The sequence below is a fragment of the Suricata suricatta genome, chromosome 3 (assembly GCF_006229205.1).
Source record: "Suricata suricatta isolate VVHF042 chromosome 3, meerkat_22Aug2017_6uvM2_HiC, whole genome shotgun sequence".
In the NCBI taxonomy this organism is placed as follows: domain Eukaryota; kingdom Metazoa; phylum Chordata; class Mammalia; order Carnivora; family Herpestidae; genus Suricata; species Suricata suricatta.
In genome coordinates this window covers 2857891-2872909 of record NC_043702.1, presented here as the reverse complement: position 1 = coordinate 2872909, position 15019 = coordinate 2857891, and the positions used below count along the sequence as shown (strand labels likewise).

General features: G+C 51.2%; 1 protein-coding gene across 1 annotated transcript in view; it reads left to right on the top strand.

The window, feature by feature from the left end:
* The window catches only part of LRRFIP1 (LRR binding FLII interacting protein 1), a gene marked incomplete at its 5' end in the record, with an annotated part of 72536 nt that overhangs the window by 17920 nt on the left and 39597 nt on the right, over positions 1-15019 (top strand). The window contains 6 exons of the mRNA XM_029932855.1: positions 1500-1517; positions 4891-4938; positions 6172-6216; positions 7088-7138; positions 10050-10088; positions 12892-12951. Coding sequence (XP_029788715.1) covers positions 1500-1517; positions 4891-4938; positions 6172-6216; positions 7088-7138; positions 10050-10088; positions 12892-12951 — 261 coding nt within the window. The remainder of the gene's footprint in view (positions 1-1499; positions 1518-4890; positions 4939-6171; positions 6217-7087; positions 7139-10049; positions 10089-12891; positions 12952-15019) is intronic.

Below are 15019 nucleotides of genomic sequence, written 5' to 3'. Positions count from 1 at the left end.
TTGTTGATTAAGTGGAAATGAATATGCTTTGGAAGGCCAGTGTTTAACTAGGAGGGTTGATATTTTGGTGTAAAAAATTGGGAAACATGATCCCCAAGCCATCGACGTCTACACAGGTGTTTCTGAGCGGGGCTGGAAAGGGTTGCGAGAGGGAGCTCAGACCCGCTGACGGCAGACAGAGCCCGTGAGCCCCTGGAGGAGGAGGAGTGACCGTCCCTGGGGCCTGGAGAGCGGGAAGCTGGTGTTGGGAGTTGCGGAGGCGGGCTGTGTTTGCAGCCACACTGGGGCCTCGGATACCCCAGACGGGCATGGAGAGCGCACAGAGGGGCGAGGGGAGCCAGCAGACGCCGTGCTGCGGGGCAGACCGGTCCTCCAGGGCGGATGGGGCCCGTGAGCTGGCGGCAGGTTCCCCCGGGGCCGGCCCAGCCCTCCCGTCGCGGCCCCTGCAGCTGCCGGTCAGCTCTTCTCCGTGCAGCCGGGGACGCCCGCGGTGCCCGCCGTCACCGCGCTGGGGCTGCCGAGAAGGATGCTGAGCTCCTGTCTGACGGGTTCATGAGGGAAGAATAGTCTGTGCGAACTCCTAGGGAACCTTTTATCTCCCACGAGGACCTGCACTAAGAGGAATGAAATTGGCAGTAGATGGCGCGCTGGTAGGAGGCTCCATTGCTGCTGACGCTGGTTGAGAGTGCTCCGTGTCACGTGATCCTCGCGGTGACTGTGCTCGACTCGGAACGCAGAGTGCTGGCCGTGCCTTGAGTGAAGCTGACTCGGCGACTGTTTTGTTCTGTTAGTGAAGGAGTGAGTCAGTGAGTGAGTGAGTGAGTGAGTGAGTGAATCACTGAGTGAATGAGAGAGTGAAGGAGGGAATGAAGGAGGGAGGGAGTGAGGGATGAGGGAATGAAGGAGTTACTGAAGGAGGGAGCGAAGGCGGCATCTCCGGCCCACCTGGGGGGTCACGACTCCGTGAGCAGAGATGGTGGAGCACTGAGCACGTCCCGTGCAATCCTGTGAATTGCAGTCCTGTCCGAGCGGCCGCTGGGCTGAGCTGTGGCCTCCCTGGCGTTCTGTGTCTGTCTGCACGAATCAGGACAGGAAGGCGTCTTTCTTCCCCGTCCGTGAATTTGACTGGATTATTTGGGTTTTGTACTTTTAATCACGGTGCAAAGAAATTTCATATTGAAGACGGAGTGCTTTTCCCCACTAATGGTGATGAGTTATACGGACTCGTGCACCAGGATGGGAACAGGATTCTTGTAGGGATCCGTGTGCGCCTGTGCCGTTGTGTCTAAAACAACGTAAAATGAGTTAGGAAATTAATAATCCTTTCAATGAGACTGCAGACAGTTTTCAATTCATATTTTACCAGTATTCAGTCCCCCCCCCCGTATGACTTTTATTCATATTTCCAGGCACTGTTACAGAATCTTTCCTTCTGATGTTTCCACTTTTGTAACTGGATTTCATATTTCTTTTCCTGTTTCTTCTTCCCTTCTCTGTAGATCTATCAGGTTCAAAAGGTAGGCTCCTTCTTCTTTGTTTTCTAAATTGCATGTACTAGTTTTTTCCTTGCCAAGGGCCTGGTCGCCTTTCAGAAATAATGCCTTTCACTGCAAGTAGAAGTTCTTGCTTTCACTGCTTTGTTTGTGAATTGTGTGATCACGAATGCCAGAGTCACGACTTACACCCCCATAAAGAGCAGCCATTGGGCACCTGTCTCTTCACAGAAGGCTTTCCTCGTCTCTGCTTTTCTCAAGGAATCAGAAAATTGTTTCTTTGAGAAAAAAACAAATTCTAAGACAAAATAAAGTCACATTTCAGAACTTGGGCAACTTTTGAAATCAGCTATCCTTCCATATAATTTTATTAGAAAAAAAATTTAAAGATCAATGCAGATTACCATACATTAGAAGAGTATTAAATATTTATTTAAAAATCTGAGCAAAAAAAATTATGATACAACAGTAAAACCCAATAGCTTACAATACACCTGCCCTCCATCCCTAACCTTCAGGGTAGTAATATGCACCTCTGTTCCCTAGCCCAGTGTAGAAACAGCTCAAGTTTAGAGATCAGTATACAGCAGGCCAGGCAGAGGAAGAAAAGTAGGAAACAACCAGGTCAGGGGCTCCAGATTCAGTGATGATGATGGAGTGGTTGGTTCACTAGAATTCATAGAGTGTATACAGGAGTCTTTCCCATGAATGTACCTGGTTTGTTACTTACCACAGCTCTAATAGTTACTTTTCATAAATACATTTAGTTTATAGATAAAGAACTCTCTTTTTTTTATTTTTTAATGTTTTTTATTTATTTTTGAGAGACAGAGAGAGGCAACACGAGCAGGGGAGGGGGAGAGAGAGAGGGAGACCCAGAATCCAAAGCAGGCTCCAGGCTCTGAGCTGTCAGCACAGAACATGACGTGGGGCTCGAACCCATGAGCCGTGAGATTGTGATCTGAGCTGAAGCCAGACAATTAACCGACTGAGCCCCCAGGCGTCCCAAGAACTGTATCTTTTCTTTTAGAGCAGCTAAGAAAATCAAAGTGAGATGACCATTTCAGAGGCGAGAATAAGCCCTTTTAAACACCAGCAATCCACTTAAAATTCCACCCGTGGGGTCCTTTGTGACGACACCAGGCTGCCTTTGCACCCTGTCCCCCACCTCCACTCTGCAGAACTATTATCTGGTGGAAAGAAAGCAGATTAAGTAGGTGCCTGAATCTGTTTGCATTTTTTCGATTCTGTGGGGTCTGGTACTGGAATGTGAGTTGAAGCCAGATCCAAACATACCTACTCTTCCCTATGGAGTCTTGGTAACAATTTAACAAGTCAAAGGCAGGGGGAACCTCGCTGTAACAAACCGTCCAGAAGGAGGAAAGGGATTCCACCTGGTGATTTCCACTCTGGTTCACTCCCTTCCAGTTCTAGACCACTCGTGTCTTCTTTTTAGTAACACCAGGGATAGGGTGTTAGAACTCTGTCCGAATGTTAACTTGTACACAAAGTACAAGTTAACAAGAAAGGAGCTCAGGAAGTGCCTGGCACAAAAGCGTGTGTACATTTTTGTCACAAAGATGTGCCAGGGAAGGGAAGGCTTTCCTTACTACGATTTGAGAAAAGGGAAAGGAGGTAGGTAACGTCTCTCATCCCCTCTGGCTCTTCTGTGTGACGGCCTCTCTTCTCTTGAATCAAAGCTATTTCTGAAAGTCAAGCCGCTTTTGTAAGTTTGGCTCTTGCTCCTCGCATGACTCACTGGCTAATCATAGGAGTGTACCCTTGAAACATTGTTGTTTTCTGCACTTGGCTGCGCTGGCCTGCTCACTAACCTCAGAGCTGCTGGTTAGGGGCGCTGGGCGTTCCTGGGGGTGAGCTCCCTCCCTGCGGTGACGTGGAAATGGAGCCACAGTTCTAGCAGCTACTGGAACTAGATGGAAGATTCTGAGTGCTGGTTCTCACTTCTGTCACAAAGGAGAGCAATCGATGGTGGGCCATGTTTAATACAGGAATCGAATTGGCGGATGAAAATAGAGAAACTGATAAACAAACTTCTTTTGGAGTTTAGACAGTTTTTGTGACTTGTAGGCTCCTCCCCCTTTAAAAAAATAAATCTTTTTCTACCTTTGTAATTAAGCCAGGGGATGACGAGGTTTGATGGCATCTCACTTCTCACGTGAGAAGCCTGGAATCTGGCCGGGAGAGTGGAGCCAGCATTATGCACAAGGGCCTGACGCCATTAAGTTGATTTGAAGTTAAAACATCAAAGTAACGAAAGGGGCTCCCAGGAAGAGACTCGGCTCACGCAGGTTCGGTGCTGCCCTTCTGCCCTGGCCGGGACAGTACAGCCCACTTAAACTCCAGGGTCTCCCTCTGCCAGACCGCCACGTCGAGGGGAAAGGCCAGGGCCGTCAGAGAGCCGTGTATTTGACCTGGCCAGCCCTCAAGATAAACTGAAACTAAGCCAAACACAGCAGCATGTTTGGGCGATTGGAAAACAATTTCAAAACTTGTCTTCTACTGCCAGCCTTTGATTTTTTTTTTTTTTGATTATAAGGTTTTCACATGGAAAGAGGAAAACCACGTCTTGTAGGATACGGAGGTTTGGTTGGGGATCCCCTGCTTTTCCAAAATGTTGGAATGGAGGCAAAAGTGAGGAGAAAGGCAGAACCCCATTATCTGAGACCGTGCTTGGGCCCCCTCCTATCTTTAGAATTACTATATTTAGTAACGGTAACAGCCATTCTGAATCTGCTTTTCTAATTTTAACCTGACCCACCATGGCTGGGACCAGCCAGCTGAAATCCCACAGACACCGGCTAAAGAAAATCCTGAACGCAACCTCTGCGGCCGTAACTTTTAATCTTTCTGCACCAAGCTCTCTCCTTAGCGAAGTCATCTTTCCATCGATGACACGCTGAACAAAGACACCCAAAGAACGTAAATTCTCCTGGGCCTCAGATAGCTGGGGCCTTACGCTGGAGGCCTAGGGGTCGTCACCCACGGACCCCCTCACCCCCCACACGGAGGAGATGGTTCCCTGTGCTGCTGTGGCCACAGCACGGGGACTCTCGCTCTGCAGGCCGGAGCGGCCTTCCACTCGGGCCGCTGGGCTGAGTTCCCGTTCCTGGTCCAGAGCGCTTCGCCCCGGCCCTGCTGGCTTGCCTGGGAGGGGCGGGGTGAGGAGGGTGAGGAGGGTGAGGCGGTCTCTCTGCACAGGCTCCCGCACCCTGCAGACTGCTCCCCTGCAGAGCTGCGACCTTGGTATTGACCGCTTTGCCTAGCACGCTCCCTCACCGTGTGGCTTGGGCGGCAGCTTGGACATGCATGTTGGGACAGTCTCTTGTGTGGTCACCGTGTCCCTTCCTGCCTAATTTTCTCTCCCTTCTGTCCGTAGAAATATTATGGGCTGGATACAAAATGGGGCGACATCGAGCAGTGGATGGTAGGCCTCGAATACAATTTTAAGAACGTTAAACGGTTTACAATTTGATTCTTACGCAGTTTAATTGTGTTGATAGATTCCCGCTGTACCGTAATTGAACACGGGAAGATTTTCTTCCTGGACTAATGCGTCTGGCCTCATTGTTTATGTCCCCGTGAAGCTGGGTCAGACATGGTCCTGGCCAGGCATTCCTGTCTGGTCTGTTCAGTGGACTCCGGGGGTCTGCAGGCCAGCAGCTTGGGGTGTCCGGGGCCACCACCTCCCGTCGCCTTGGGCAAAGGGCTCTCCGCTGGGCACACTCAGAGGAGCACGGTGCCCTGGGCGTGGTGCTCTGGAAGGGACAGCGGTCCCCTTGCCCCAGGAGAGCGTGGGCCCACTTCTCTCAGGAATTCATCCACCTCAGTTCCTGCCCTGCCCTCCTGTCCTTGACACCTTCTCGAATGGCCTCTCGGACATCATCATGTACTTTTAGCAGTTAAGAGCCTGGTCAGTGTGGAAGCACCACACTCCGTGCCCCTTGTGGATAAATCATGCAAAGGACTGTAAAATTGCTTCCTCTCTTAGACACCCTGTAGAATGTGAGAGAGAGAAGAGTTCTTGAGATATCAAGAGTATGTACGTCCTCTACTGAAAAAATTTTAAACTTCATCATTTTAGGCTTCTGTGGAATAGACAGGTATATTTTTGTCAAATCTTAAGACCCAGTTCCAAGATGCTTTGTATACCATCGAGAGAGGGCGAACTGCTGCTAATGATAATGTGAGCAGCTTAGTTTATAAGATGTACCCCAACTTCAGAGGCGTCCAAGTGTGGAAACCCAGGCGAGTCTCAGGATGCACAGCATGTAGATCGGGTGCCCTCCTTCTTGGAGCTTTTCTGGACATGACTTACCTTCTGTTCCCAAAGGAAAGAGAAGACGGTTCTGAACGTAGGGGGGAAATAGATTGGTTTAATTGGACCACATGGTCAAGGCTTTGGACACACTGAGGCCCAGCCTCTCTCCAGACACTGGCTTTTAAAGCCACAACGACAGAGGCCAATCACTTGTGTGCTTACAACCCTCCCCCCCAAAGAAAACTTTCTCCCTCAGTGGTTTAATTGAAGCCCTTTACTGACAGCAAAGAAAATGTTTACTTGACATTTATATCAGAAACTGTGCTGTGTCACAGCGGACCGAGGGTCCTGCTTTGTCTGTGCCTGACCTTTAATCTGTTTCTTCCCTTGCTTCGGTAGGAAGACAGTGAGCGTTATTCACGTAGATCCAGAAGAAACACATCGGTTAGTACTGTGTTCGTTTTGATTCAAGTCTGGTTTGTAGTTGTCGTGGCTAAAATACATAAACTGTGTGTGTGTGTGTTTATTTTTTTGCAATGCTTATGAAAGAAATTAACTAATATGCATATTATCACCTAAACAAAGACTTTTAGCATTTTGACCTAACTTTGTGAGGGGAGCATGGGAAATTTCTGAGTATTAATATGTTCGTGACAGTTTTTTAATTATAGTTTATTGTCAAGTTGGTTTCCATGTAACACCCAGGGCTCATCCCCACAAGTGCCCCCCTGCATGCCTGCCACCCCCTTCCCCTCTCCCCCTCCCCCGTCAGCCCTCAGTTCTCAGTCTTTAAGAGTCTCTATGGTCTGCCTCCCTCCCTCTCCTTAACTGTTTTCCCCTTCCCCTCCCCCATGGTCCTCTGTTAAGTTTCTCCGGTTCCACGTATGAGTGACAACATGTGGCGTCTGTCCTTCTCCGCCTGACTTATTTCACTCAGCGTGACCCCCTCGAGGTCCATCCACGTTGCCACGAATGGCCAGACTTCATTCTCTCTCGTGGCCATGTTCCTGACGGTTTTAACGCTCTTTCTGCTATCGAATCCCCACGAATGATTTCCAGAGCGATACGCATTGAGGCTTTGTGTCTGTCGGTGACCAGCAAAGTAAGGACACGTGACGCCGTGTCATCCAGAAACAGCCCTCTGTCAGCAGAGGCGCGCACACGAGGCCATTTGGGGAGGACACGGGCCCAGCTCCGGAGAGGCTGGAGCCACCTGCGATGGCATCGGTCGGCCGCGTCCCCTCTGGAAGCTGGACGCCGGTGTCCCCCGCGTGTCCTCTAAGCTTCACGGCCCTTTCATCCCTTCTCTCACTAGGTCTCTGATGAAGACGAGCGCATGTCGGTGGGCAGCCGCGGAAGTCTGAGGGTCGGTAGCCAGGATGCTTGGGTTCACACGGTACAGTCTGTCCGCATGTCCCCGCCGTGTCCCCGCGGTCAGGTTTCGTGTTTGCTTCCCTGCAGTCCTGTCGCCAGTCTCTCGCTGAGAAGCTGCTCGTGTGAAACCTCTCCAGTGGCGGGAGGGTCCCTTGTGCCGCGGGAGGCTGACCGGTAGACACGGACACTGCTGTTTGTGTCCTTCTCCCGCGGGTGCCACTCACGATGCTTCTGTGTTCCTCCATGTCGCAACACTGCCGCGCCCCGACGAACGGTCTCCCCGCAGCGCCGGTGTGGGGACCGGGCCCGCTGGCCTGCACGCTCCGGCAGCTGTGCGTCTCGGCCAAGCACCTGTCACCCGGCCCCTCTCGGGTAGCTCCTTGAAAACGGCAGTAGGCTCCCTGCTGGGAGCTCAGAGGCCCAGGTCTGCTCGCCCGTCTTTCCTTGGGTCGGCTGCGACAGGATTCCGTCATCCCTGACAGCTCGATGGTTGGCAAAGACAAATAGTATTTTCCCTTAAACATTCCAGAACACTTCATACTTAGACCAGAGCACACTGCGTGCTTTGGGAAGCGAAGTAGAGAAGCTGTGTTTTGCTTAGTGCTTTGAGTCACTCAGTGGCCGTGAGCATGTCAGTCTTCTAAGGGTTACAGTCGCTGTCACTGCTGGTGAGAAGGAGACCTCGGCACGGCCGCTGCTTTTCACCTAAGGCCTGTGGAGCAGAAAGCTGGGTTCCACCCTCACAAGTTAATTATAGTATCACTCTTAGACTTTTCTTTTATTATTGTTTATTTTGAGAAAGAGAGAGAGAGCAGGGGAGGGATGGAGAGAGAGGGAGAGAGACAGGATCCCAAGTAGTTGCACGTTGTCAGCACAGAGCCTGACGTGGGGCTCCAGTTCCCGAACCGTGAGGTCCTGACCCGAGCTGAAATCCAGACTCGGACGGGCAAGGACCGAGCTGCCCGGGGCCCCATCACCCCCAGGGTCTTACGTGCCCACTGAGTGCGCATCGCGCTGGCCGTTGGCAGCAGGGACTATAAAGATAGCACCGTGTTGGGCTGTCAGACAGCCACCCTCAGTGTCCCAGCAGGTGCCAAAAGCAGGTCCGCAGTGTCTTTTCCAGAAAAGTAACCGTTCAAATGTGAAGTCCGCTCAGGAGCTTCCGTGCTCTCGGAAACTTCCCTCTTGGCCACAGGGGGTGATCACTTCCTTGTCAACCTTCTCTCTGCAAGAGTCACGCAAGAGGAAGTCACTTGCATGTAACTGAAACATCATACATGAGACACTCAGTTTGCAGAATCTGTGGAGGAGACACAGAGGGAGCAGGCCCCGGGGACGGTGGGTCCTTGAAACCAAGAGAAGAAGACACTGTTTCCAGGTGGGCTAAGGACCCTCACACCATGGAGGACGTCGGTGACCTTGACAAGGAAACTCCTGGTGGAAACAGGGAGAGCAAAGCCTGATTGCTGCAGGCCCAAGAGGGAATAGGGGAGAAACTGGCCGCACAACCCAAATCTATCACCGTGTCGTTTTCAGATCTTTGATCCACCACACGTGCTATCCAGGATTTTGCATATACTTGCATTTTTCTGGGAAAAGACTTTGTCACTTTCTTAACATTCTCAGGAAGTCTCCTGACCCAAGGAGTTTAAAACCATTGCAGTATTAGCCTTCATTTCCTTCTCAGTGATTTTTAACCCTACGTGAGTTACGTTGCTTTGCTAGTCACCATTCTTTGCCAAGATGCCAAATGTACTTGTTTTAAGGTATAAAATTTTATAGAAGAAGCCCACAGTCTGGATGTTCAGTAGAGAGGGGAGAAAGTGGAAAATCAGCTGTGGTTGGGATTTTCACATTTACACAGGTGATTTCCTACACCGCTGGTGATGTGCTTGACCTAGTGAAATAGCGCTCCTTAAGCCACAGACCTCGGGGCGCCTGGGGGGCCCAGTCAGTTAAGCGTCCAGCTTCAGCTCAGGTCATGATCTCATGTTCGTGGGTTTGAGCCCCACGTCGGGCTCTGTGCTGACAGCTCAGAGCCTGGAGCTGCTTCGGATTCTGTGTCTCTTTCTCTCTCTGACCTTCCCCTGCTCACACTGTCTGTCTCTCTCAAAAATAAATTAAAAAAAAAAGACCACAGACCTGAGAACTTGGATCCTGGAGGTAAGAGGCAGGCCTCATAACTTTTATGGGTTCAGGACAAGCCCAGAACAGCGCAGAGGTGACCGCATCGGTCCCCAGGTCCTCCGAGACCCAGACACTCGGGCGCCTTTGGGTGGCAGGCCAGCTGCCGTGCTGAGAGAACGCTCCTCGGACTTCCTTCCCACTGTGTTCGTGGAGCTTGGGATTCTGAAACCCGCCATTTACAGAGTCCGAAGATCAGGTCTTTCATGCCTCGACTTTCCCAAAACACAGGTCTCCTTCACTCACTGACAGTGGTGATGAACCCAACACTGGGAGACACTGTTTTCCTGGGATTTGCATGGACCTTCTTTCTCAGAAAACCTAGACCTTGGATATCATAAGATTTTCATTTTTTGTAGTTAAAAATTGAGAGTGATACGCGCATTTCCCCTTTTGTCGGCTATAAATAGAACAGGTCTCACAGAGGAGGAAGTCAGAGCGCTCACGCTGCTTCGGGTTTCATGAGTTATAGCAACGTGGGCCACGGAAGTTTTATTTAACATGACCAGGTTTTATAACGTCTGTCACTCTAATGCGATTGCTTTTCTAAATACACACGAGATCCTGGAAGTCCTGAAAAAAAAAAATGTCATTTTGTTCGGATTTCAAGACCGCCTGGCTTTGTGTTATGTTTTGTGATGCTGGAGTTAGCTTATTCTCATTGATTCTTGGCAACTCTGTTTTCTGTTTCTTTCCCTCTTCCATCCTCACGCCGACAGCCGCAGCCCGACCTGGAGTGGGGGGGTGCTTACGCCTGGGTGAGACAGTCGGACGGATGCAGAGACGCGGTCCTAGCGGCACCGTGTGACGGATGATAACTTAATAACCTGTGGTGGTTCCACTAACCCCGTGCCTGTGTTTGTCCAGAAAGCCAAGTGTGTCTTCGTCCAGAGAGAGACACGTGCCATCCTGCAGACTCCCTCGCGGGGGACGATGGGCCGGGGGCAGGTGTACCCACCAGAGCCCCCGGGCGTGTGCCTGGTCCTCAGGGCAGCACGTGCCTGAATACACTCTCACCCCGCCGTCTTGGGGTTTCCCGCAGGCTGTGCTCACGGCTGGGGATGCCAGCAGGGGGAATTCCTAAAGCCTCTGTGTTTCTTTTCAAAGATGGAGTTCAGAGTCATTTTATCTAACGAAAAATCCGTTGTTTTCTAATCCGTCTGTTGAAATGAAACGTGTGATCTGGCTCTTTTGCCACCAAGCGCTGTCTGGGAAAGACCTCCGTCCCAGTAACAAAAACGAAGCCTTTCCATTTAAATTCGGAGTTTCCTCTCTTAGATCTGTCTGCTTTCGGAAAACCTGTAAATTTCAACGACGAACAAAAAAGGAGGTTTAATCTCACAAGAACTTAGCAGTAAAGTGATTCCGTGCGGAAGGGATTGTAGTAATTTAGACACGGCTGCACTTCGAGGACTTTTTCTAAAGCATTCTGGGCTTCATTCGTTCTACCGCGTTTCAAAATTATTTAGCAAATCTCTGTTTTTGCCTTTAAGAGGACAATGTAATAATGCCATATATTTGCATAGCACGAGTGAGCCCAGAGCCTCCTGCTGGGACAGGGCAGGACGGATCTGCCGCGGGGGTCACGTGATTGGATGCGGGCTGCGCTCCTCACACGGCCTCCCACGGCACTTCACAGTGATGCCAGTCCTCCGTTCTCTGTGATTCCGTGCATCGAGGCAGAGTCCTAGACGGCCGCCTTCTTATTTTACACTCAGAGTAAATTATACGTAAAGGCCAGTCCCTGGGGGAATGAACGGCTCTCTGTGTTCGCGGGGGTCAGAAACACGTTTCCGATTTCGTTTTTCTCAGTTTTCATTGTTTTAAAACGCAAGTGAGCGCCTCACTACTGCACTTTGGAGTTTCGGTTTTGCTTCCTTATTTTACTTCCCACCCTCGAGTCACTGTAAACGCAACCTAACACCACTAATGAGGAAGGACAGCGTTGCCTCCTGCATGCTCGCCTGTGGGGGCGCGGACGGCGTGACAGGCCGGCCCGGAGCTGGCCGCACGGGGACCGAGCACAGGCGTCCCCCGGAATCACGGGCTGTGACGGGACATTTATTCTGCATCTTACTCACACTCTTAGCAAACGCTGATCGTGGACGTCGTCTGTATTTCGTTCTCTGGCGCGGTGCTCCGAGTGGCTGTGTGTGAGGTCCGCCTGGGGAGCTTACTGACACCCACGTGGGCACCCCCGGAGCCCCGGCCCTGGGTGCCCTGCTGGCTGCCTGGCCCGGGGCCCCGGGTCCTGAGACGCTCACCAGATGACCGTGGTGCAGGTGGTCTGCTTAGTAAGGAGCACGGGAAAGTCGCCAAGGGCGCCTGGGGGACTCAGTCGGTTCCACGTCCAACTTCAGCTCAGGTCGTGATCTCATGGTTCGTGGGTGCAAGCCCCACGTCGGGCTCTGTGCTGCCAGCTCGGAGCAAGGAGCCTGCTTCCAGTCTCTGTCTTCTCTCTGCCCCTGCAACACTCACACTCTGTCTCTCTCTTTCTCCCAAAAATAAAATAAACATTAAAAAATTTTTTAAAAAGAACAGAAAGATCGTCCTGTGGAACAAAGAAAAGTTAAACCTCAGAGACCCTGACATGCCACCTATGGACTCTTTATTCTGATGTGTTCGGTTTATTTTCAGCTCCCCGTAGCCTGTTGTATGCTACATAAGAACATCTCCTCCTACCCGCATACGACACATGAAAACCGTCCAAGAGGAAAGAGTTGGCGGTGGTCTTCGAGAGGCCAGAGTACTCTAGAGGCGGGCGCCTGGGGGCTCAGTCGGTGGAGCCTCTGACTTGGGCTCAGGTCACGATCTCACGGTTTGTGAGTTCAAGCCCTGTGTCAGGCTGTGCGCTGACAGCTCGGAGCCTGGAGCGGCTTAGGACTCTGTGTCTCCCTTTCTCTCCGCCACTTCCCCCTCACACTCTGTCTCTCTTTCAAAAATGAACACACATGAAAAAAGAAAGCAAGAAAGAAAAGCTAATCAGAGAATCTACCCCCATGAGAATCATTTTTTCCGTGACCAACTTTTGCACTGAGTTATAGATTGAACAGAAGCTATTTCTGAGTCTTCTGAATCAGCTTCGTCACGGGCCGTAATCTGCAAGGCCCTACCCCTGAGAACCCAGACCTGAGCTAGCTGATGCGGGCCGAGGCAACACGCCACTTGCCGATGGCATCGGGCCGCTGAAAAGCTAGGGCTTCCGGGCACCACCGCAAAACCAGAAACAGGAAGACTCCCGAGGAAAGCAGTGGCCATGTGCCTCGCCAGCAGGAAGGGCTGGCGTGGCCTGCCGTCCCCCAGTGACCTGTACTTAGGAGTAACAGTAACTGGGCGGATGTGACTAGCTTCCGAGTCGGATTCCCTCCGGGCTGCGGCCGCACAGATCAGAAGCTCAGGAACACCTAGGGGCATCCTAAGATTTGTGTTGTCCTGGGCTCGTCAGCCATTCGCTCCACAGAGAAAGCCCAGTTCATACCCAGCTAACCCTTCCCTGCACCTGTGTCTCCCGATTTTTTTTGTCTACTGATGTCCATTTTCTTCTTTTCTTCGTTGAAACAGACAAACGGTTATGAAGGAGACTTATGTGGATCTCAGTCCCTGAACAGAAGATCCAGCAGGGTCAGTAAATTTGCATGACGCAGAATTCCACCAGGTCGCTGCAGAGCTTTAAGGAGAATGTTGCTAAATTTAGCTTCTTTTTGTTTTGTTTTGTTTTTCTGTGTGATAACGGGTCTCTCCCCACCCCCAACCAAGCACATGAAAGAATGGAAACTAACGGTTTTCAACTGGTAAACATTCTTGGAATATTAGTCTTCTAATCATTCTAAGTGTCAGTGTAAGAGATCGATGCTAAAATCTCTTCGGCTTAAAAACAGGATTAAAGTCTCGCTCGTTTGTTATTTTGTTGCCCAGGATGTACGTGCGTGATGTATATGTTAAGTGTGTTCAGCTTTCAAGTCTACCTCCATCCGACATCCTCACCCTCTGTGCCACCTGTCCCTTGTCATGATAAGGACACGTATGTTCAAGTCTGTGTTCCACTGAACAGCGGCCGTGGAACGCTCCCAGGGCGGGGGTCAGAGACCGCAGAGGGGCTCTGTGCTGGGAGAGAGGAAAGGAGGGGACGGACTGAGGGCAGGAGACAAGTGGGGAGCCTTCCAGATCTGGCAGGGACATCCTGGGGGACTCCACGAGGTCAGACTACATCCGTTGTAATGAAGTTTCGTGACCGGCGCAGACCGGTTATGCATGGAATTATCTAAAATCTTCCTAGTCCCACATTTGCTTTCTTTTTCTTCTTATAGTGAGTTTTGCTAGTGGTGTAATTCATATTTCTTCTCATTTCTCTTACTTATACTGAGATATGTCCTGTCTACACTTGAACTCTGTCTTCAGGTGTCCGAGGGGTTACCCAGCCCCGTAGTAGCTTTCTGGAACCGGCTGACGAGGGGATTAGCCTCGAGTCCTACGAAGGATCGCATTTGCTTCCGTTTCATGTAGACTCTCCTCATTCCAGACTGCAAAACCCTCCCCGTTTAAAGGCTGCGCCTTCCTGTTTATGTTTTTTACATTGACGGCCTTTGGCTTTCCTCCGGTTCTGTTACATGTTCCTTTAAGGTCAGGCCGCCGTCCAGGGACAGAAGCGAGCAGCGCGCCACTCTGTCCTTGTGCGGTGCGGACGGTTGTGTCCCCTGCGCACCGTTTGGAGCTGGCCGTACAGGACGGGCCGGAGGACTCTGCGGCCCCGCATGGGGGGTTGGGGCGCACTGGCGCGTGAGCAGCTTTTCCTCCCAGAGGCATAGTTTTACCAGCGTCGATCACGGAGAATCACCGCTCAGAGCCAGCGGTTCCTGGAGAAGTTCCGTCATCCACTCTCTCTCCCCAGCGTCCCCTCCTTCCCTGGAGTGGCCCAGACAGTACCAGGTGGGGGCGGCGAGCTCTGTGCCATCCATCCGTCCTATTTCTCAATCTCCGATTTGTACGTTAAAACAGTAAAAGCGTGCCTTTTGATTTGGTTTGAGATTGAAGCAGTGCCTCTAGGGGTCAAATGCAAAAGAACTTGCTTATAAAATTGTTTGCCGCAGAGTAAAATTGGACATAAAATGGATTTAATAAACCAGGAGGAAGCAGAGCGGTTGAAGAACCACCTAGCGGACCCGCAGGCAGCGCGTCCTGTAGGGAGGTCCCAGGGCAGCGTGAGGATGAGCTAGGAGAACAGACTGGAAGAGAGTGAGGTTTCGCAGATGCCAGCAGCACGTCTGTGGGGAGGAGTCAGAAAGCCAGACTGACCGTGAGGGTTTGGAAGCTCCTCTTCTGTGAAGGAGTCTAAAGTCTCCGTAGGAAAACGGCTTTAACCGTTTTGATGAGCATTTTATGCCTCTTGTGACACATGCACACATACCGCCTCCCCATGGTCTTTATCAAGTCTATGCCAAGTCACTCTGGAGACGGCTGCAGGTCTGGGGGGCTGTCAGCACTCGGGGGTGCGGGGCTCAGGAAAGATGGAAAATCTTGCAAGAGAAGTCATCTTAGTTACCTAACAAAGTGTGTAAGTAGGAAAGTCCCCGGCGGGAAGTTACCAGTGGCTCATCGTGAGATTGAGTGCGTAATTACGGATAACTCCAGAGCTGAAAAGTGTGAAAACCAGTAAGAGTCAAAGCGCGTGACATCGCGGGGATGGAAACAC